General features: G+C 41.9%; 2 protein-coding genes and 7 non-coding genes across 9 annotated transcripts; 1 reads left to right on the top strand and 8 right to left on the bottom strand.

Moving 5' to 3' along the window:
• Window positions 1-196: 196 nt before the first annotated feature.
• Window positions 197-2,192, top strand: LOC134040011 (protein MIS12 homolog; the record flags this gene model as incomplete). The annotated part of the gene is made up of 2 exons (XM_062486231.1): window positions 197-392; window positions 935-2,192. Coding segments are annotated over 2 exons (825 nt in total), but the record flags the coding sequence as incomplete, so codon positions are not given.
• Window positions 2,193-2,266: 74 nt separating this feature from the next.
• Window positions 2,267-2,339, bottom strand: trnav-aac (transfer RNA valine (anticodon AAC)). The gene has a single exon. It is a non-coding gene; the product is annotated as a tRNA-Val (tRNA).
• Window positions 2,340-3,668: 1,329 nt separating this feature from the next.
• On the bottom strand, window positions 3,669-20,448 carry LOC134040010 (collagen alpha-1(XXIII) chain-like). The gene is made up of 25 exons (XM_062486230.1): window positions 20,440-20,448; window positions 20,245-20,271; window positions 19,532-19,558; window positions 19,335-19,361; window positions 19,177-19,203; window positions 19,058-19,084; window positions 18,479-18,538; window positions 17,831-17,947; window positions 16,962-16,997; window positions 16,670-16,861; window positions 16,526-16,570; window positions 16,266-16,331; window positions 16,121-16,165; window positions 15,872-15,907; window positions 15,685-15,774; window positions 14,694-14,747; window positions 14,539-14,595; window positions 14,395-14,421; window positions 14,191-14,259; window positions 13,948-14,001; window positions 13,655-13,681; window positions 13,504-13,557; window positions 13,221-13,307; window positions 11,518-11,556; window positions 3,669-3,827 (listed from the first exon to the last, which is right to left on the bottom strand). Exons 1-25 carry the CDS (start codon window positions 20,446-20,448, stop codon window positions 3,825-3,827), a joined length of 1,302 nt encoding a protein of 433 aa, XP_062342214.1. The 3' UTR covers window positions 3,669-3,824.
• On the bottom strand, window positions 4,161-4,233 carry trnav-cac (transfer RNA valine (anticodon CAC)). Its single transcript has one exon. It is a non-coding gene; the product is annotated as a tRNA-Val (tRNA).
• Window positions 4,379-4,451, bottom strand: trnav-aac (transfer RNA valine (anticodon AAC)). Its single transcript has one exon. It is a non-coding gene; the product is annotated as a tRNA-Val (tRNA).
• On the bottom strand, window positions 5,142-5,214 carry trnav-aac (transfer RNA valine (anticodon AAC)). Its single transcript has one exon. It is a non-coding gene; the product is annotated as a tRNA-Val (tRNA).
• trnav-cac (transfer RNA valine (anticodon CAC)) lies at window positions 10,481-10,553 on the bottom strand. Its single transcript has one exon. It is a non-coding gene; the product is annotated as a tRNA-Val (tRNA).
• trnav-aac (transfer RNA valine (anticodon AAC)) lies at window positions 11,339-11,411 on the bottom strand. The gene has a single exon. It is a non-coding gene; the product is annotated as a tRNA-Val (tRNA).
• trnav-cac (transfer RNA valine (anticodon CAC)) lies at window positions 12,255-12,327 on the bottom strand. Its single transcript has one exon. It is a non-coding gene; the product is annotated as a tRNA-Val (tRNA).
• Window positions 20,449-20,453: the final 5 nt, after the last annotated feature.

The following is a 20,453-nucleotide window of genomic DNA, read 5'->3' as shown; positions in this document are numbered from 1 at the left end:
ACTAACAGAAATAAACAGGTTTCTTTAAAAATTGCAATGTATTTTAAATCCCAGACGTTTATATTCCAACCAATCCTTCATAGCCTTCTCAGTTTCAGATGTGTTCCTTCTCAGGCAAGAAACTCCACCAGGTGCATGTCTTTTGCATGGGTTATTTTTAGTATAATTGTTCATTGAGAATTGTTGTCTTAATTAATATGCTTGCAGTTTTATTATTTGCTTTGTTACTTTTTTCCTTTGCCTACGTCTTCCTGAACAGTTGGTGGCGCAAGCGCGTAGAGTCGCAATTAAATTACTTTTACAGCAATACAATAAAACATGGCGCGGGAATTTCAGTAGCTGCGACCCTCTGAATTTTGAGTTGATGATGGACGAGAACCGAGTTGGTGAAGGTAAAGGCGCGTGTTCATAGATTTTCAAGAACCATTAAAAAAAGAAAATGTGTATATATGTTGAATGTTTCCATATTACCTCGTATGTAGCAGTATTTAACACTCCCTAACCCATTCATGAATCGTTCCTGCCTGGAGCCGGGGCTCCTACTACTAGTCATGCCAAGATTGCAATACTAGCTAGTCAACTACTGTGGATACCGCATCAGCATCATTGCACTCAAAACAAGTTGGTATAGCAAAAAATTAAAGTTGGCTGGCTGGCCGGCTAAGTAGTCTCTAGTTAACTAGCTAGTACACAATACTACAGCTCTTTGTAAAATAATAACTATTAACAGCAGGGACTACAGTAGAATGCTAGCTATCGGAACAGTAGCTCTAAGTTAGCTGAAGTGAAGTTTGCATGGCCAGCTGTCCATCAATTTAGTAATCTTGTTGACTTTTCAATAGTTGACAAATATTTATACTTATGTAGATTGTAATATATTCATATTGATGCATTTAACAAGAAAATGTAACATTTTGCATCTGTTTTTTTTCAGAGGGGGTTGTGTCTCCATCTCTTCGTCTGTATGAAGCACAGTTCTTTGGATTCACCCCTCAAACCTGCATGTTCAGAATCTACAGTGCATTTCGAGACTGCCTATACGAAGTGCTGCTTGTCGTTGAGGAAGTGTGTGTAAGAAATGTAAGTGGAACTGAACCCAATGAAGATCTTCGTTTAAGGGCGAGGAAATGCACCCAAAAGCTGCAACTGTTCCTCCAAAAGCGTTTCGAAAGCTTATCAGGCCGCATGGAAACTCAATTGCTCAATAACGTCTTTTCAGTTCCACCTAATGTGTTGTTACCAGATGACAAGCCACATCAAAGATTCACTGAAGGTTTGCCAGAGGTTCTGAAGCTAGAGTCATGCCTGGCTGAACTGCACCATTCATATCAAGCAGAGGTTTGTGCCCAGCAGGCCTTGTTAACTGAGCTGGAGGAGCAGAGGGAGGTTCAGGAGCAGCTGGATGGAATACTGAGGTGGATTGGGGAGCTGCAGGCTACTTGGCTGAAGGAGGGAATGGGCAGCTTCCATGACAGTTTCCGGGTGATGGTGCAGTCGGTCAAGAAACTGCAGGATGTCATTGGAGAGATAAGTAAGAAAAGCAGAGAATTGGATGAAGACTAATACATGGGATGGGACCTCTTTGGCATAAAGAAAACAATTATTGTCAGGTCCTTCTCAAATCTGTATGGTAGTAACAATTGTTCTGGTAAAATTGAATTGGGGCTTGTAACATAATTAATGGAAAAACACACTGACCTGATTTTTGTTGGTAAGGCATGAGTAGGCCATGGATGTGTACATTTTTAAAGATGCTTTGTATAAATTTACGGACTGGATCTAATCACCACAAGGGGGAAGCATTGTATTATAATTGAAAATAAAGGCAGCCTGTCTGTGCTGTTGGACCACTTTGCATTTGTAATTAAACATGTCCTTTGATATATATTTTATTCTTCCATAATATTTTCTATACTACATTGAACGTATATATTTGCAGTAATATTCATTAAACCTTTCTTTAAGTAAATAAGTGTTATCATTTAAAATATTTTATTAAAAAATGTTTTAAGTATATTATGTTATATATTTAAAAGCATGTTTCAAACATGTACAGTGCTTCTGTAGTATGTTTACAGCTTTTATACATTTCACACAAAACAAGCCTCTTCCTAAATAATATCTGATACAGACAAAGATACAGTTGAGATGTATTCACCGGTGTATTCATTTCCATAACACTACAGAATTATTACCGAGGCTCTAAAAGTTGAAAGAAAAACATTCTGTATTTTCTTTTATGGGGAAAGAGCGAAAGTGAAAAACTTGTTTCCGCCCGGTCTCGAACCGGGGACCTTTCGCGTGTTAGGCGAACGTGATAACCACTACACTACGGAAACTGTGAGAGAAAGGAAATATACTACAAAGTATACTTGTACAACTATGTAGATTTAAAACTTTTACAGTTTCTATAGTGTAGTGGATACATAAAATGGTAACATTAAAAAACATACTAATACATTTCATGAATATGTCTGTAAATGCTGTTATTGTATTGAAATGCTTACACTTGAAATAACATCCAACTGAACAATAAATCATATATATATATATATATATATATATATATATATATATATATATCAGGATATAAAGACAAAAAAACATATATTGGTATTATACTACTAAAAATTATTACAAATATTCCTGCCCATGTATACAGTACAGTTATTTCTCATATTAAAAGTAGCATGAAGGAAAGCCAGATAGATTATGCTACTGTCTATGTTTCTGTTTTAGTGCTTCATATTTACTACCAAACATTAACAACAGTACTTGATGAACTAACTGTATTACAATAACCTACAGCTTGTTAATGTAAATATGGAGCATACATTAATCTGTCAACCAAAACAAATGTAAATATCCTTCCACATTTTAAGTACCTTCACATCTAATCACATTTGATTCAATGCAAACAATTCGTTGAAAGTAAAAATCCTTTGATAATGGTACAATGCTAGTTTCCCAAGATGTTTGTTGAGAAAAGTGCCATTTCCAAAGTATTACCAAAATAGCCTATATTGGTGAAACTGTTAATGGAACTAGTTAATCTCTGTTGCTATTAAAAGTCATGGGATCCATTTAATGACAGATCAATTATAACTAAAGCAGCTCCTTGTTAACCCTTGTGTTATCTTCGGGTCATTCTGACCCATCAGTCATTGTGACCCACCGTCGTATTGCGACAGATTTACCGCATACAAAGACAAAGTGAAGCATTTTCTTGTAACAGCTAGGCTGTCTCAGACCCCCCACATTGCAAAGGTTAAAAGAAAATTATTTTAATTTGTTTTTGTATTGGGTAAAATTGGGTAAACACAACGATGGTTCGTTATGAACCTTTGGGTCATGTGACCCGAAGGCAGCACGAGGGTTAAGACATTTAATTTACTCAACATTTAATGAACTTGAATGATTCTGGTAAATGAATGCGCTTGAGACCCCCCTAACCATGACAATCATGATTATCAACCTCATCAATACTCCCGGACTTTCTAGATTATCTGATACTCAGGAAACTTTGGACCATGGGGATTGAACATGTGACTCCTGTCCGTGATATTTTGAGCCAAAACATATTTCCCATCCCATTTATTATGTTCATGAGTTCTGGAGTTTACCGCTGTCAAATAAGTTTCCGTTTACTATCGTTCTTATTCTTGGTACTCCTTCCCATATGCAAATGTTTTAAGCATAAAAATGTCAACAACAAAAAAACTCAATATATTAAATAGGAATTAACAAAAAAAACTACAATTTTGTAGTTGAAAAAATATATATCAATATATACAAATTCCTCTTCTCTTCTGGGTTGTTCATCATCACTGAAAGAAGATGAGAAAGGTTAGATGCACATTGACCAAATGTTAAGAAGAACTAGTGCAGTGTTTCCCCTACCATCATATTAGGGGGGTGCCCCGGGAAGGTCAAGTAATTTTTTTTCCTACAAAACAGGTCTATAGCTTGCTTTTTTATACAGACTAAATGGCCTTCTGTTATTTATCTTATTTACACAACGGCATGTCGTTTCTGTCTCTACATGGTCGCAAACCCCCCCCCCCCCCCCCCCCCAACACTGTAGTGGAGTATTAACTTTTTGTCTATCTTAACATAGACAAAAATGCCAATAAGTGAATGCTTTCTTCCAGAAGAAAACATGTTTCCGCCCGGTTTCGAACCGGGGACCTTTCGCGTGTGAGGCGAACGTGATAACCACTACACTACGGAAACTGATGATTTCCATTAGTCGATATTTATAATGTTAGATATATATGAACAAAACCATTTACTTGATTTTGATAGTAGACTTTTCAACACTCTCTTATCTTGCATAAGACTCAGGAAAGAGTGAGGGGTGGGTAAAATGGAAAAAACATGTTTCCGCCCGGTCTCGAACCGGGGACCTTTCGCGTGTTAGGCGAACGTGATAACCACTACACTACGGAAACTGCTGAAACCCAATGGTCAATATTCCTGTTCGCAAAGGTGTAGGCTAAACAAACACAGCTAAACAACACATTTTAAAATCTGAAAATGAAATGTTTTGGATAGTACCCATTTGTTATCAATATTTAAGAAATTAGTGCTTTGAATAAGACATATGTTAGAATATTACTACTAACATTATAGACCATATGCTGTATCAATACAGTAGCTTCACTGTATGGTTAATTACAATTATATAAAGCCATGATAAGCATGTATAGTTTACATTTTTGAATGCAGTTCACATTATACTGTTAAATACACAGTACGTGTGTAATGTTCCTTATGACCTGTTCTGTCATCAAAACACGATTTGACATTCTTAGATGATAGCTGTATTAGAGATCTAACAATACTGTGAAATTTGAGATCATAATCTTTGTACTTTAAAACAATTTGGCAATAATTAGAAAACCCTAGTTTTAATTAGTACCATGCCCAGGACTGAAGTGGAAAGGGGCAGTGGTGACCTGAAAAAAACATGTTAAATCATATCTGATACAGACAAAGATACAGTTGAGATATATTCACCCACGTGTATTCATTTCCACAACACTACAGAATCGTAAAAGTTATCATAACAGAGGCTCTAAAAGTTGAAATAAAAACGGTTTGAGTTTTTTCTCTGAAGGGGAAAGCAAAAATTAAAAGCATGTTTCCGCCCGGTCTCGAACCGGGGACCTTTCGCGTGTTAGGCGAACGTGATAACCACTACACTACGGAAACTGATGGAAATAGGAGGTCAATAATTTTGTTCAAATATCAATAAATATTGTTTAGGTAAGTTAGTTTAATTTGTTATACTCTCTAATATCTTACATAGCACTGAAGAGGAAAGTGGGAGAAGTAACAAGTAACAACTGAAGACGGAGGGATGAAATAAGAAAAACATGTTTCTGCCTGGTTTCGAGCCAGGGACCTTCCGCGCGGGAGCCAAATTTGGTTTGTCTCAACTTTCCTTACCTTTTCCAATACATTCTCTATGGCAGTGGTTCTCAACCGGCGATATGCGTACCCCTGGGGGTACGTGAAGGCAGTCCAGGGGGTACGTGAGATTTTTTTAAGATATATTTAAAATTTGCATCCATTCAAAAATCCTTTAAAAATAGTTATTATACGGCTCTTCAGAATGTTCCAAAAAGTTCTGTTGATTTGTATGGGCCATATGTGGGTTAAATGGGTACGTTCGCAGGTCTGTAATTTCTGCCAGTGACCCCTTAACCAGTGTGCTTTGAGCTTAAGTTGTCATACGTATCTAGCAGTTTTCAGAAATAAATCGGTGATTGGACAGCAAAAATATTAAGGTGGGAACCATGGGAATTTTAATTCCCGTATTTGAATGGTCCGGCAGAAATGAAGTCGTGGTTGAAGCGTAGCAGCAATGCTGCTGAAAACACGAAGGGAGTCGCGCCAAAGAAAGCCAAACTAGAGCCAGAAAAATCCCGTCAGTATTCAGAAGAATATGTTTTAATGGGATTTACGTCAACGAGTTGCCATCCATCCAAAACTTTGTGTTTCTTCTGTGGGGAGAGATTAGCCAACAGCAGCATGAAGCCAGCACATCTTCAGCGGCATCTCAACACAAAACATGCAGGTCATGTTGGTAAGACACCTGAGTTTTTTAAGAGGAAGCTTTTTGAGTTCAGGTCATCTCAAGACACGATACGGAAAGCCTCCACGTCCACGACATCAGCCAAAGCCCTGGAGGCCTCATTTGCGGTGTCTTTGCTGATAGCTAAAGCCAAGAAACCGTTCACTATAGCCGAAGACCTTCTCCTTCCCGCCGCCGTTGTACTGGCTGAGACCATGCTGGACACAACCGCAGCGGAGAAATTAAAGACTGTGCCTTTGTCAAATGACTCTGTGTGCCGCAGAATAGATCAAATGGGAACAGACATTGTCGAGCAAGTTGTGGGAAAACTTAGCGACTCTTTTTCTCTTCAGCTGGATGAATCCACAGATGTCAGTGGGAATGCTCAACTTGTTGCTTTTGTAAGATACATCGATATTGACGACATTTATGAGCATGTTCTATTCTGCAAAGCATTGGAGGGGAAAACAACAGGAGAGGACATTTTTGATGTTGTCAACACCTTCTTCTGTGAAAACGGCATGAGCTGAAAATCCTGCAGCAGCATCTGCACGGACGCAGCAGCATCAATTACGGGTAGCATGCGAGGACTCATAGCGCCTATTAAAAAAGAGAACCCTGACGTAAAGTGGACTCACTGTGTCATACACAGGGAAGCATTGGCGTCAAAGAGAATGAGCCCTGTGTTACATGACGTTTTGAACAACTGCATCAAAGTGATCAACTTCATAAAGTCAAGGCCACGTAACGCACGCCTGTTTCGACGCCTCTGTGAAAACATGGGGGCTGAACACACACAACTGATGAAGCTTGCGCAAGTTCAGTCAGGCAAGACCGATCTCTGCACTCGGGTTTAATCGTAGTGTACACTTCTCACTCCCCCCGCTAAGAACGCCCTACCTTTCCTCCGTTTCCCTGGACGGGCGGTCACTAGGGTTCAGGTCGATTAGCGCTCCCGCTATCAATTAATGGTGTCACATGATCCGTGCCTTTAAATATGATTCTCTCCCTCTGTAGTTTGTCCATGCTATCAAGTGCGCGACCCTCCACCACCCCGTCGCCGCCCGGTTCCTGTCTCAGTCTTCGGCTCGATTGGTCGTCGGCTGCCGCCACCGCCACCAGTGTCTGGACTCCGTGGGGGATTCTTCTTCGGGCGTTGGGCAGGCGCCCGTTGATCCATATAATTCCCCGTGGGGTTCAAGCTCCAAACACCTTAGTACATTTATTAGTCTGTAATAAACATCTTTCACTCATCCCAGGTCTCTCCTGATTGAACTGCTGCACACAGAAGTGCGCTGGCTCTCTCTCCAGGGAAAATACTCAACCGGCTGTTGGAATTACAATCTGAAGTACACACATTTCTGATTGAGCACAGATTTCCCCATGCCACCTTATTCCAGGACACAGACTGGCAAGGTGCAAAGGTGTGCTACCTGGCATATATATTCAGCAAACTGAACGAACTGAATATGTCTCTGCAGGGAAAAGACACCAGCATTTTAAAACTGTATGACAAGGTGGGTGGCTTCCTGAAGAAAGCAGAGCTGTGGAGAAGAGCCTCTGAACAGGGGGATTTCACCTGCTTTCTTCAGGTGGATGATTTCCTCTCTAGTGGGAATGTGGACAGAGCTTCAGTCAAGTTGCTCATCGTGGGACATTTGACTAACTTGATTGACAATTTCCATTCCTACTTTCCTGACATGGAGGAGAAATCTAAACAGCTGGATTGGGTGAGAAACCCATTTCACTTGTCAGAAACAAACGGAAGCAATCTACCTGTCACTATCAGGAAACACTCCTGGAAGTGTCATCTGACCATGGCCTCCAGATGAAGTTTGCCACATCCACACTCACACAGTTTTGGGTGTGTGTGAAGCAGGAGCACCCTGACCTGGGACAGAAAGCTTTGGAGCAGCTACTACCCTTTGCCTCCACGTATTTATGTGAGGCCTCCTTCTCTGCAATGACCGTGATAAAAACAAAGCTGAGAAACAGACTGTGCCTGGAGAAAAGCTTGATCACAGCAGTTGCCTCCCTGCCACCAAGACTGACAAAGCTTCTCAGTGAAGCACAAGCACAAGTTTCTCACTAAAACTCAGTTCAATGCAACAATGTTCAGTGTTGACAGTTTAATAAATCAAACAATGATAGTGTAACAGAGTTAAAAATGCACTTTGTTAATTTGTAATTGGGTGTGCTTTGCCTTCGGCAAGGGCACAACCTTTGTTCTCTCACATATATATTATTATTTTTATTATTCTTTTTGCCCCCCTAAAACTCAGTCAATATTTGGCCTACATAGACAACCTAGGTGTCAAAAGTTTCGTCTTGGTACCGATTGAGTTGCTTCTATTGGGATTTACGTTCCGTTGCATGGTTTAGGCTTAGGTTAAGTTTTTGTGGCGAAAAGTGAAGCTAACGGTGGCTAATTTGCTAGCCACAGTCACTGACGTTACTAACGTCACTACGTCACTAACGTCACGAAAACTCGCGTGACTACCTCTAGCAGAACATTAGTTTAGCAGCTCGTTAACTTCTGGGAGATAGCTAAGCTAACTGCTTTACTGCAAGGCAGCTGCAGAAACGCCACAAGCAAAGAGGCCAGGGTGATAACTATTTAGTAATTTTACTTTGTGATATGACACACAATTGTGATGTGTAATGTACAATATAAGCTGATATTATTAAGGAAGTACATCTACTTTCGGAAACAGTAGTTTACTATTTCACTGAAGTATTAGCATCATGACATTAGCCTCTGTTGCCCGGGCAACACATAACAGTGGTCTATAATGCATCTGTTTTCAATCGTTAAAATAAACATTCCTCACAAATACGCTTTCGTTGTAGGATTTATTATGACATTAGATTACAAGTAAACGATTTGTGGGTGAAATTATCATTACCTGTCGTTTCAAACCAGTGTAGCTCACTGCAACGCTGTAGCCTAGGCGAGACACTACAAAAACATCTACACAGCTGTTTAGAAAGTCAAACGGCAACAGAACATGTTCGGCACTCCCCTTACTTAAATCAAAAGTCTATCTAACTACTAACCTGAACTTCATTGCCACAGCCTAAACGTTGTCCATCTGTTCATGAAAATAATTAATTTCAGCCTAAACCGTACAACGGAACGTTAAATCCAATTCAACCAACGCAATCGCTACCAAGACGAACACAGCAGTAGTCTAGTACTGTACTGTAATAGTACAATTTACCGGGGCAGCTTCTCCACACAGGGCTATATCGCACTTGGCGTTGTTACTGACAATGATCGCTACCAGTGAGCTTTTTATGAATGAGCGATTTTCCACGAAATAAATGTCAAGCTTATTTACGTTTTGGGGGGCATATTTTCAGTTAGCAGATGGTACTGTTTGAATCGCGATTCCATCTTCTACTGCTGGGTAACGTCGTAGAATAATCTTCAAAGGGGGTTCTTTATTAATGAATGAATGCAATGAGTAGGCTAAATGCCTGAAAATATCATGAGAAGGGAAAAACTTAAAATGACGTTGAAGTCATAGAGATTAGGTCAATTTTTACACCGGTCTGCCATATTTATTCGTTTTGATTCAAAGATGAGGCTGCCTCTTGCAGGGGAAATGAGAAGACATCTATTTCATTCTACACTTCACTCGTATTTTCAGTTGTAAATGAGCAGCAAAAAAGAAGCTTTTAAATCTATGTAATCTTTATAAATAATAAGTATGCATTTTTATATAAAATATACAGAAATATCAGTTGTAAAAATGTCATTCAAAAACGGACCCCTGTGCAACCGACGAAAGCAAGCACACTCTACAATTTCCCCAGAAATTGTACCCTCTCTAGTTCCAATTTGTATTTGTGAATGTATTGTATTCACCGTAATTTTTATCATTTCTTTCACGTGTAAGTGAGCCTAACTGCACTCGGTCTCTTCTGTGCCTGCTAAGCTTCCGTAGGAAACAAATAAATCTGAAAACCCACCCATTGTGCCTGTTCATGCCCTGAATACATCCGTTACAATGGCATAGAACGGTGTATGACATATTATTTTCAACCACAAATGCTCTGCGCTGGTTAGGGGGTACTTGGTTGAAAAAATATTTCCCAGGGGGTACATCACAGAAAAAAAAGTTGAGAACCACTGCTCTATGGTAGTCCTTAACTCTATGGATGTAATATTCAAACGGCCTCTGGTGGCGCTGTTCCGACTTTCCCATAGACACCCATTGAAAAAGAAACAGGCACTGTGTCGTCAGTCAGTTTATCTCACTCGAGCGAAAGCGACCCCTAGAAGAGCGAATATCCCCGATTCCTCAGATCCGACCCCTCCTATATATACAATCCCCGACCCATTCCGTGGTCCGTGTCGAGGTGCCTCTCGAGGAAAACGATGAAATACGAAAAAATTGTTTCCGCCCGGTTTCGAACCGGGGACCTTTCGCGTGTGAGGCGAACGTGATAACCACTACACTACGGAAACTGATGACTAATAGGTTGATATTAGTGTCTGAATAGTTATTTTAATTTATTAACAATACTTTTAGATATCAACATTAGTATATCAAGTTACACAGTTTATGACATTATAAGTGACATATTTCGACTATGCTGGATACAAATATCTATGGGGAAACAGTTAACAGATATATTTCTCACTCTTTTAACTACATATTGATTCATTTAAATGACCTTCACCCTCTGTTGCACTTATTTATATGGTTGAGTGTCAATAAAAGGACTTGATTTAATATATGTGATACTATCAATTTATGTTATAAATGTGTTAATTAACTTGTTAATAAAAGGATTAATTAACTTGTACATTTATTAACATATTTAAATGTTTATTCTTTTGTTTTTAAATAACATAATTAATTTCAATATAATAATAAAAAATCTTCAAGAATTCTAATCTGGACAGGGCCTTTTGATACCCACTCAATAAGGGTCAGCATCTGTACTACATGTACTACAAAAAAAACAATATAACTAAATAACCCATTACAGTTGGGTATGACTTTTCCAACGAGCTGTATGATTCCCAAATATCACATAGTAAGATTAGATCAATTTTGACGCAACTAGATTTTAATTAATTAGCTACATGAGCGTGATAACCACTACACTACGGAAACTGATGATATGAATTGGTCAATATTTCTCTCTTCAAATATGTATCTATGACAATACCATTTAGTGCATGTCAATAGTGGTCTTATCTTGTCTAAGACTCAGGAGGGAGGCGTGGGTGAAACGGAAAATACATGTTTCCGCCCGGTCTCGAACCGGGGACCTTTCGCGTGTTAGGCGAACGTGATAACCACTACACTACGGAAACTGATGATCCAGATAGGTCGATATTACTATTTTAATAGGTAATTGACTATATTACAGATTAGATCTATTTTAACACAACTAGATTTTAATTATTTAGCTGTACATACCTTGTGCCAGCATCCTGGTATTGGTAACCCATCCCGACCCTGTGGAGACAGAAAATAAGTGTTAGCAAATTAACTTACCTAACTAATAACATATTAATATTCATAACCATCAAGTTACGAGAAAAGTAAGGAGGGTAGTACAACCGGAGCACTAAAACAAAAAGTCATACAAGTTTAGCAAAAATAAAAACATACAAAACACACACAACACAGTTTAAATACCACTGTCACTGACAAAATCACAAACAAGGTTGTTGTCTATCATTATTGCACAATTTATCCAGGCCAGGCAGGGTTAACACAGGAGTGAGGGAGGGGCAGAAAGTCAGGAAGCAGTAATACTATACCAATGGGCAAGGGGTGCCAGAGGGTGGCCCCGCCTCCCCAAGGAGCTCTTTACCTCCACTGGTTTCCTGAAAACCATTCCAAGTGGTTTTGAGTCACTTCTATTTAAAATCAATCAACGTACACTTATAATCAAGCACACAAACTAGGACTGGGATGGGAATGGCTAAAATGGCTTGCTAGAGCTACCTACAAAATATTCTTTGTCGACACAAACTTGTACAAAAAAGACAGCAACAATGGTTATAGTGAAAGGAAAGGCAGTCCAATCAGAAGTGTTACAGCGCGGGGTTGGACATCCGACCCCTCCTATATATCCAACCCTGCCCCATTCCGTGTTCCATGTCGAGATGCCTTTCGAGGAAATGGAAAGTCATGAAATACAAAAAACATGTTTCCGCCCGGTTTCGAACCGGGGACCTTTCGCGTGTGAGGCGAACGTGATAACCACTACACTACGGAAACTGATGACTCTGATGATGTCCGACAGCTTTACAACTGTGATGAGTTGGGGTTTCAAATGGACAAGAGCAGGGACACGGTGCTGGTGAAGAAGGGGTGCAAACTACTCTACAAACAGGCACCTGCACCAGGGACCACATCACGGTACTGGTGTGCCTGAACACGGCTGTCCTACACCACAGGAGTACCCCGGACCTTATTTGGCAATAATGATTAAAATTGTTAAAATTATTCAGCCGTTGGTTCCAGGACCACTTCTTAAAGCATGCCGTGATGGAGGCCCCCTGCTCCTGATCTTCTATGGACATAAGAGCCACCTGGACCTGGAGTTGATCAACACCGCCAGAAGGAAAGGTGTCCTGCGTGGGATCCTACCATTCTCTCCCGATCTTTTCTCTTTAGTCGCTGCCCGCTCTACACTCAGTTAGTACCTGTACCCATGCCGCCATCTGATTGGTTGACATCTGACGCACGCTCTCAAGATCATAACCACTAACCAGAGCTATTGAAAAAGATAAATTACGTTTAAACTTAATTTACTTTTCATTGGCTGTGGGACTAACTACACACCCCAAAAAAGAAAAAATTGTGAGGCTTTATCAAACGCTGGAAATTATACAAGAACATACGCAACCCCCTACCTGTGATAGATCATAGAAGAAAGGTGATTAATTGCACAGTCCTAACACACAGCATCAGTTTCACATAGACACACATTTAAGAATACACACACACACACTTTGGTGTATAAAACATCTTCCTTGGCTTATTCATCCCCCATCAAACAAGCTCCATTCAGTTAAAGGACGGTTCATGGAATTAGCCTATCTCAGGACAAAGGGGACTTTGGTGTGGTAAAAGAAGGGAAGTGAAGTTGTAAAGGCGACATCACATACCACAGGACAAGGTTGGTCCAATCCTGGGGGTCCCTGCTCGCCCTTCTGGCCCTTCATAGCCCTCTTACCCCCCAGGCCCCGGTCACCCTGGGATAGACCCGAAAAGGGCCACAAACAACTCATTATATGTAACTGGATGGTATTTCTGAAGCCAATGAGGACATCAGAAATGTATAATTAAAGATAGATTGCTGTAGAGGGTATGTGAATTCTAATGATCTTGGTGGAGAACATGGAATGTGCCGAGGCTATGATTTGGTAAGCGGAAGGTGTTGTCACTTACCTTCTCTCCTCTATCTCCTCTGACCCCCTTCTCACCCATCAGTCCAGGGAAGCCCTGTCAAGGATAGAGGGAGGTTAAGACCTGCAGAATTTACAGTTAAGATTAATTTAAGGCTTGCAATTAAAATCCGCCTGTGAATGAAAGTACTTACATCTAACCCTGGCTGTCCTTGTTCTCCCTGACAAGGAAATTACACAGAATCTCAAATTTACACTAAAGTCTGTTGTATTTAATACTTCTTGGTACTGTGTAATGTTGTGCGGCATGCTGTATGATACAACAGGATTTTTTTGGTATGCAAATAAAGTCAAAAAGAAGCTATTTCCAATGTCTAATCACAGTGTGTTGTTGTGCATTCATTTGGTAAAAGGTGGTCTGAGGTCTTTTAAAACCTGCACCTATAGCTCTGATAGGTTCATGTACTGTATGTAAAATGTGTCTGACCTTTCCACCTTTGGTACCAGGGAGACCAACCAATCCAGTTGAACCAGGAACTCCCTGTGCGAGGGAGCGGTGTGTAATAAGGCACTTGAGGTATGTGCTAGCACACATGTACCACCACCCACATTCACGACAGTCAGCCGAGCAAGACTTTGTGTGCCCGTAACTGCTGTTCAGCTAACACCACACAAAGCCATTGTCGGTCTTTTTCTGGAAACAGATAGTAACTATAAGGGAAAGACTCACCCTCAAACCAGGGGGTCCTATGTTTCCAGCATCCCCCTTCTCTCCTTTTACCATCTCCCCAGGTTCACCCTATTTGATACAAAACACACAACCTAGAATCCTCCACAAAGCTTTTCTATTCTAAAATGTTTGCTCCGAATCGGAGAATGACGTAATTAGTGTTCGTGATCCTATTCAAGAGCAGGAGATCTGGATTCATCTCACCTTGGACCCAGGTAATCCGTGAGGTCCCTGCGAAACGGCAGATAAAATATGAGATTGGTTTCCTCATTAAAGCACTGAAAATGGGAAAAATGTGAGGCTGTGGTTGTGCTGTTCTGAAAGGGGTGCGGCCGTCAGGTCACCCACCGTGAACCCTGGGGGTCCGGGGGGCCCTGGAGGGCCGGGTATGGAGATCAGCTGAGCCTGGGGGAGGGAGAGAGTCGCTGGTCAGAGGATCCTGGGGACACAATCACTTAACATGCAACATCATGATGGGACCATTCAGGTAAACCATCACTGACCAGATTCTCCTCAAAGCGAAAGTCTCTTCCCTCTCCTTTTTGTCCCGCTGCCCCCTGATAACGTAATGCACAACAAAGAGAACAGACACTGTATGAGAGGTTATACTGTATCACCCTCAGAACAGCAGTGTTATGAGATAAGAGATATCATGTATCCTGTCTTATGATTGATACATGATCCTTTTCAAATTTCTCTGCTTTGCATTAATAATCTTTATCAGCACTGTCTCAGCAATACCAGCTTGATTACAGTTGCTGCTATTCGTTCTTTTAGTGCGGGGGTACTCAGTAGACGGACTCCGGTCCGGATCCGTACCCGGACGCAATACAATTTGGACCGAAGCCAAAATTAACATTCTAATTTAGTCATGATCTAAGCGAGTTTTCATTGGTGCGTGATTTCAAGCTATATATAGGCTATATTTTGTTCCTACTAGATGTGGTTTCTATCTTCTGTGTCCAATCCAAAGGTCCAATCAGGAGCTGTAATAACTGTAATCACCATGACAACTCACTCACTCAACGTTGGACGCAACCTCTGTGGGTCACGCAGGTTGTGTGTGTCATTCACAGCAACGCAGGCTAATCGATTTGCTAACGGTACCTGTTTCTTCCTTAGCGAAGATGGCGTGCTCTAAACCCGACAAAAAGCGAAAAGTTGATTCCCGAAAATCGCAAATTTCAGATAGAGTTGGCTCACAAGTATGCATTTGTGCTGCCGGTGGGAGCACAAAACTGATGTGTTTAATCTGCAATGAGACGGTTGCCCTTGTCAAAAGTGGTAATGTGAAACGTCACTATGACACAAAGCATGGACACTTTGAACAAAATTATCCCCAGAACTCTGAGGCCAGAAACATAAACCATCACTGTTCCGGACCCTGGACTGAATGGAAATTTGGTGAGTGGACCTTTTGGGTTTCTAATTGAGTACCCCTGCTTTAATGTAACGGTTTGACTCAGTTTGACAGAACTAGTTGCCGCAATCTACCTGAAGACCAGGATGGCCATACTGTCCTTTATCCCCCTTCTCGCCTGCCGCTCCTGGGGTCCCTGGTTCACCCCTTTCTCCTTTATGACCCTACAAACACAGGAGAGAACACTTGAACACTACAGAACCCAATATACTCAGGTGACTGTCCCACTCGGAATTCTTGATCATTCTTTTCTGTAGCTACCTTTTCCCCATCAGTACCAGGTAAGCCAGCGTCTCCCTGTTGAGACACAAACCAAAATACAAGATCAAGTCTTAAGTGTCTTTCTGGCAGGGACATTCACTCTAACAGTCCAGTGTTGCTGTCAGCACAGCTAAAAGACAGTGGACAAGAGAGGGGCCTGGGAGTTCAGGAAATAATTAATGATTCTCTAGTTAAGGACAACTTAATTTAGTTGATGTATGCCAGTATTGTATTTGGGACTGCTCTGACCTTCAGCCCGGGCTCCCCAGGGGGCCCCGGTGGTCCGGCGAGGCCCTGAGGAAACAGAAAAGGATCAAACTCAATCAGGCAAGAGCTTTCTACATTACATTTTTCAGTCAGTGTGTGAGACTGCAAATGTTTGCTCAGGGCTTACCTGAATATATGTCTGGCTGAGAGCAGTGTCAAAGGACCCTGGGATGCCCTTCTCTCCTGGGAAACCCTGTATAAATAGAGAGATAGGGAGAGACAGAGAAGAGTAATGAACTAGGTAATGGCACAACTTCCATCAGTGGATGTATCTCTTCAGCTTCAAAGGGTATTCAATGTCGAGTCACATATTCAAAGTCGTGTTCAAAATACACAATGCATCCGTAACTTTTGTGAGATGCCAGCAAGGAAAGGTTATTCACTCACCATGACCCCACGAGGTCCAGTCTTTCCCACCTCCCCCTTCTCCCCCTGACCAAGGACAGGACAGAACGTCAGCCTTGACTGAGTCCCACATTTCATAACAGAAAACCAGTGAGTTTGTCGTTCAAACAAACTAAAAACCCTCACCTTCGATCCCGAAGGCCCCTCTGGCCCTGACATGCCTTGCTGTCCATTCTCCCCCTGCACAAAACAACAGAGGATACAGTCAGCTGGAGACTGCTTGTGTGTGTACCTGTGTGTTTGTGTGTGTGTGTTTGTCTTTGTGTGCATAAGAACCTTTACCTGTGGTCCTTTTGGCCCCTGTGAGTAGACAGATAATAAACACATTAAAAACCAGGAGTAAGATAAATAAAAAGTATCTATTATAAAAATAACAATAATTTATACTTTAAAAAACAGAGCATAAAGCATAGACTACCTCCTTTCCATCCAATCCATTTAGACCAGGTGGGCCCTGTAAATGATAGTGGAGGTAAACACAACACAGGTTAAATTAGAATCCGATAAAAGAAAAAATAATTCACTCAGATTAAATTCTACTGGTTTTCCACTAGGGGAGCAGCATTTCATTACAATCCAGTCTCTGCTGTCTGATTAGTGAGAGATTAAACATCTGGTGTTCCAGATTCACAGTCTTGATGACATCTTCTACCACAGGAAATTATGAAGTCATCAGGGCTCTCAAAACACTTCTGGTGCTGACAAGAGATTGGCTACCAAACTTTCAGACTTGTGGAAGGTAGGGTGTATATACTGATGAGTCATGGTTAGTGAACAACCTTGGCGGTCTCATTAGCGAACTGATTTGGTGTTGGCGTTAAGGCTATCATGATGACAGCCACCCCATGTGGCGAGGAGGACAAGTGAGAAGGGGAACCAGAATCCGCCAACCCTCCTGCCCCCCCGCCAAACCGCTGCAGTTACAGGAAGCAAAGGTAAACATTGTTGAGAGAGAGACAGCGACGAGGAGCGGAGAGGCGCCTCAGAGATACATCTGTTGGCAAGATGGAGGCTGTGAGCCTACTCTACCAAGGACGACCCCACACTCGCTATGGACTAATCATTGTATTGGGGCACATTTCACCTGCACAGGGAAGAACAGAACATAGGGAGGGAGATGGAGAGAGCAGAGGGGGGGAGGAGAGGACAGTGGAGGAGGTGTAGTTTGGGCTTAGTGTCAGGGACAGAAACAATGGATGGTTTTGAAGGAGGAGAGAGGAAAGGGAAGAGGAGACTGTAAAGATTGGACGGACGTTTGGTCAAAGAAAGGCCGGAGGAGCATCTTACCAGCACACCCGCTTCTCCGCGGGGCCCATCCCTCCCCGTGTTCCCTGGAGGGCCCCTGGGGCCATGAGGTCCCGGAGGACCGGGCGGGCCAGGGGGCCCAGCCTGGCCCTGGTCACCCTGCAAAAACAGAGACACAGGAGAGGCAACATGTGAATGACGAGCACCATTTTGTAAAACCGAAGTGACACAGGAGAAGAGCAGATCAAGAACAAACGCTCTAAAGGACAGAAGATGAGAGAGAGGTTGAGAAGACGATTCTTCTCAGGCTTTTAGACAGGACACATGCAGGTATGAAAGATCAGGTCAGTGCTTAGTTGAGGAAGGGAGGGAAAGCACAGTTCAGCCCGTCTGTACCTTGACGAGCCGTCTGTGGAAGGTGTGCTGGTCGCCGGACAGAAAGCTGTGATCAAAACGAGGGAAGACCATCTCCAGTCCAGAAGAAAGGACCGGGCAGACACAGGCATAGAGAAACACGAACAGAGAGATAGATTTAAAAAAAAGCTTCAGGGACAAGTTGTCTCTCTTGCCCCTTGAAGGAAAAAGGGAAAAGGTCTAGGACAGGGGGAGGGATGGAGCGACATGGCGGAGCTGAAAGGGAGATGGACCGTTAAAAAGAGAGCACGAGAGATGGTAGAAAGGAGGACAAACCTTGACAGTGAGAATCTGATTACTTAGTAAACCTGCTGACCCATGTAATGCAGGGGGACCCTGGGGGAGAAGGGAGAGACACAGGGAGACAGGAGGAGGAGAGGATGAGGGGGGCTAGTAGACCTCTTAAGCGATGCACAATAACACGCTGGTAATCATTCACAAAGGCTTCTGCCGAAGTCTGACCCAGGCCATCTGTTTCTGATGCAGCCGGGCCAAGCCAGATCAAGCCAGGCCAGGCTAGTCTAGGTGCTAAGGGAGTAGTCTAAGGTGATGGATGGACTTGTGAGGAGGAGACAAGCGTTAGAGAGAATCAAACATCCTTCTCTTCCACATTCCGGATTATTTACAGGCCGTAAGTCTTCCTACTGTTGCAGAAAGTTGCAGAGACAAACAATGGACTTGGACAGAAGATTTTATGTAAAGTGTGCGAGTGTGTCTGTGTGTGCACGTGTGCATTGTATCCAGCAAAGGTCGGACTGCCAGGTGAATCTAATTGATCATAGCCTGTTCATTCATTCTTTTAACTAAGTCACCGGAGTGTGTGTATGTGTGTGTGTGTTTGTGTGTATGTCTCACCCTGGGTCCCATGTCTCCTTGATCCCCCTGAAGATATTGCAAACAACAAAAGACATCAGAATAACTTTATTCATGGTCAACTGATGGTATGTTTGTGTGGGTATAAGATGCTTTTCTACCTTGTCTCCTTTGGGGCCAGCCAATCCCTGTGAAAAGGAAAAAAAGATTGAAGGTCATCATGCCATCAATTTACTCTCTTTCCTTCTCAAGTGTGGTGCCATCAGAAGACATGACACACCCCACATCATGGGGTCATATGATGAGGATGGAGACCTACCTCACTTCCCTTCTGACCAGGAAGACCCTGTAAATGGTGACACTGATTTGTTGATTTTAAACCATGAACAAATGTATACACATAAATAAACCCAACATATTCTAGTAGACAAGAGTACTGGGAATCTTAGAGATGGTCTGACTGTTGTTTCAAACTGTATGTTACAGAGAAACTTTCAAGATGGCTGCCATACTTACAGGCAGTCCATCCAAACCGAGAGGACCCTGGAACACAAGACAGAATACGCTCAAAGTTAACATTGGGGCTTTTGTGGGGAAAATCTTGTGTTTGTGTGCATGTGTTAGAGCACACATGTGGCTGATCTGTCCACTGACAGTATAGACTAACATCTCTGTTTTGTTTTGACTGGAACAGCTTCACAGACCTGTGTATGTTTCCCTGTTGGCCAGTTGGCCCTGAACCCCAAATGCTAGCTGCCAAAACACACACACACACACACACACACACACACAACCAGCCTCAATACATCCCAAAGCATCAAGCAGAACAGACAGACTCACTCAAGCACAGTTTTTTGTATGAGGTAAGTTCATAAAAGTAACACACGAAGACCTCAACAACAACAGTACATGGCATCTTGGTGCCAAAAATACAGAAACATCCTTTGTCAGCGTCTAAATGTGTAATCTTTTCATGAGAGCTGAGTCCACTAGGTGACATTATATTTGTGAAGAACATGAATGGGACACAGGTTCAACCAAATAGCTGTGTATACCAAGATAGCTGTGTAGGCTAGTTACTGTAGGTGTAACATACCTATAGTTTATATATTCTGTATGTCAGTACACGTAGATCGATTGGAAATATGGAGAGCACTTATTTTATGGACAACATATTCAGTTGGGTAGTATTGTAGTCAGTGACAGAGCAGAGTTACAGTGACACGTACCGGGTAACCATCCCGTCCAGGCGTGCCCTGTAGGGATTAACCAACAAAAATGAGGATTAGGATTAAAATTAGGATACATTTCAGAGATCCTTTAAACCACCAAAAGCTCACTATCTTGAGCCACAGTGAAAACAGAAAACAATATATTGTTGGGCCAACTAGAAATTTACTTGATTCTTCTCAAGTGTCCATTGCCTTAAACATCCACT

The sequence above is a fragment of the Osmerus eperlanus genome, chromosome 19, assembly GCF_963692335.1.
Source record: "Osmerus eperlanus chromosome 19, fOsmEpe2.1, whole genome shotgun sequence".
NCBI lineage: Eukaryota > Metazoa > Chordata > Actinopteri > Osmeriformes > Osmeridae > Osmerus > Osmerus eperlanus.
The sequence above is the reverse complement of the archived record's forward strand: the minus strand, read 5'-3'. Positions and strand labels throughout refer to the sequence as shown.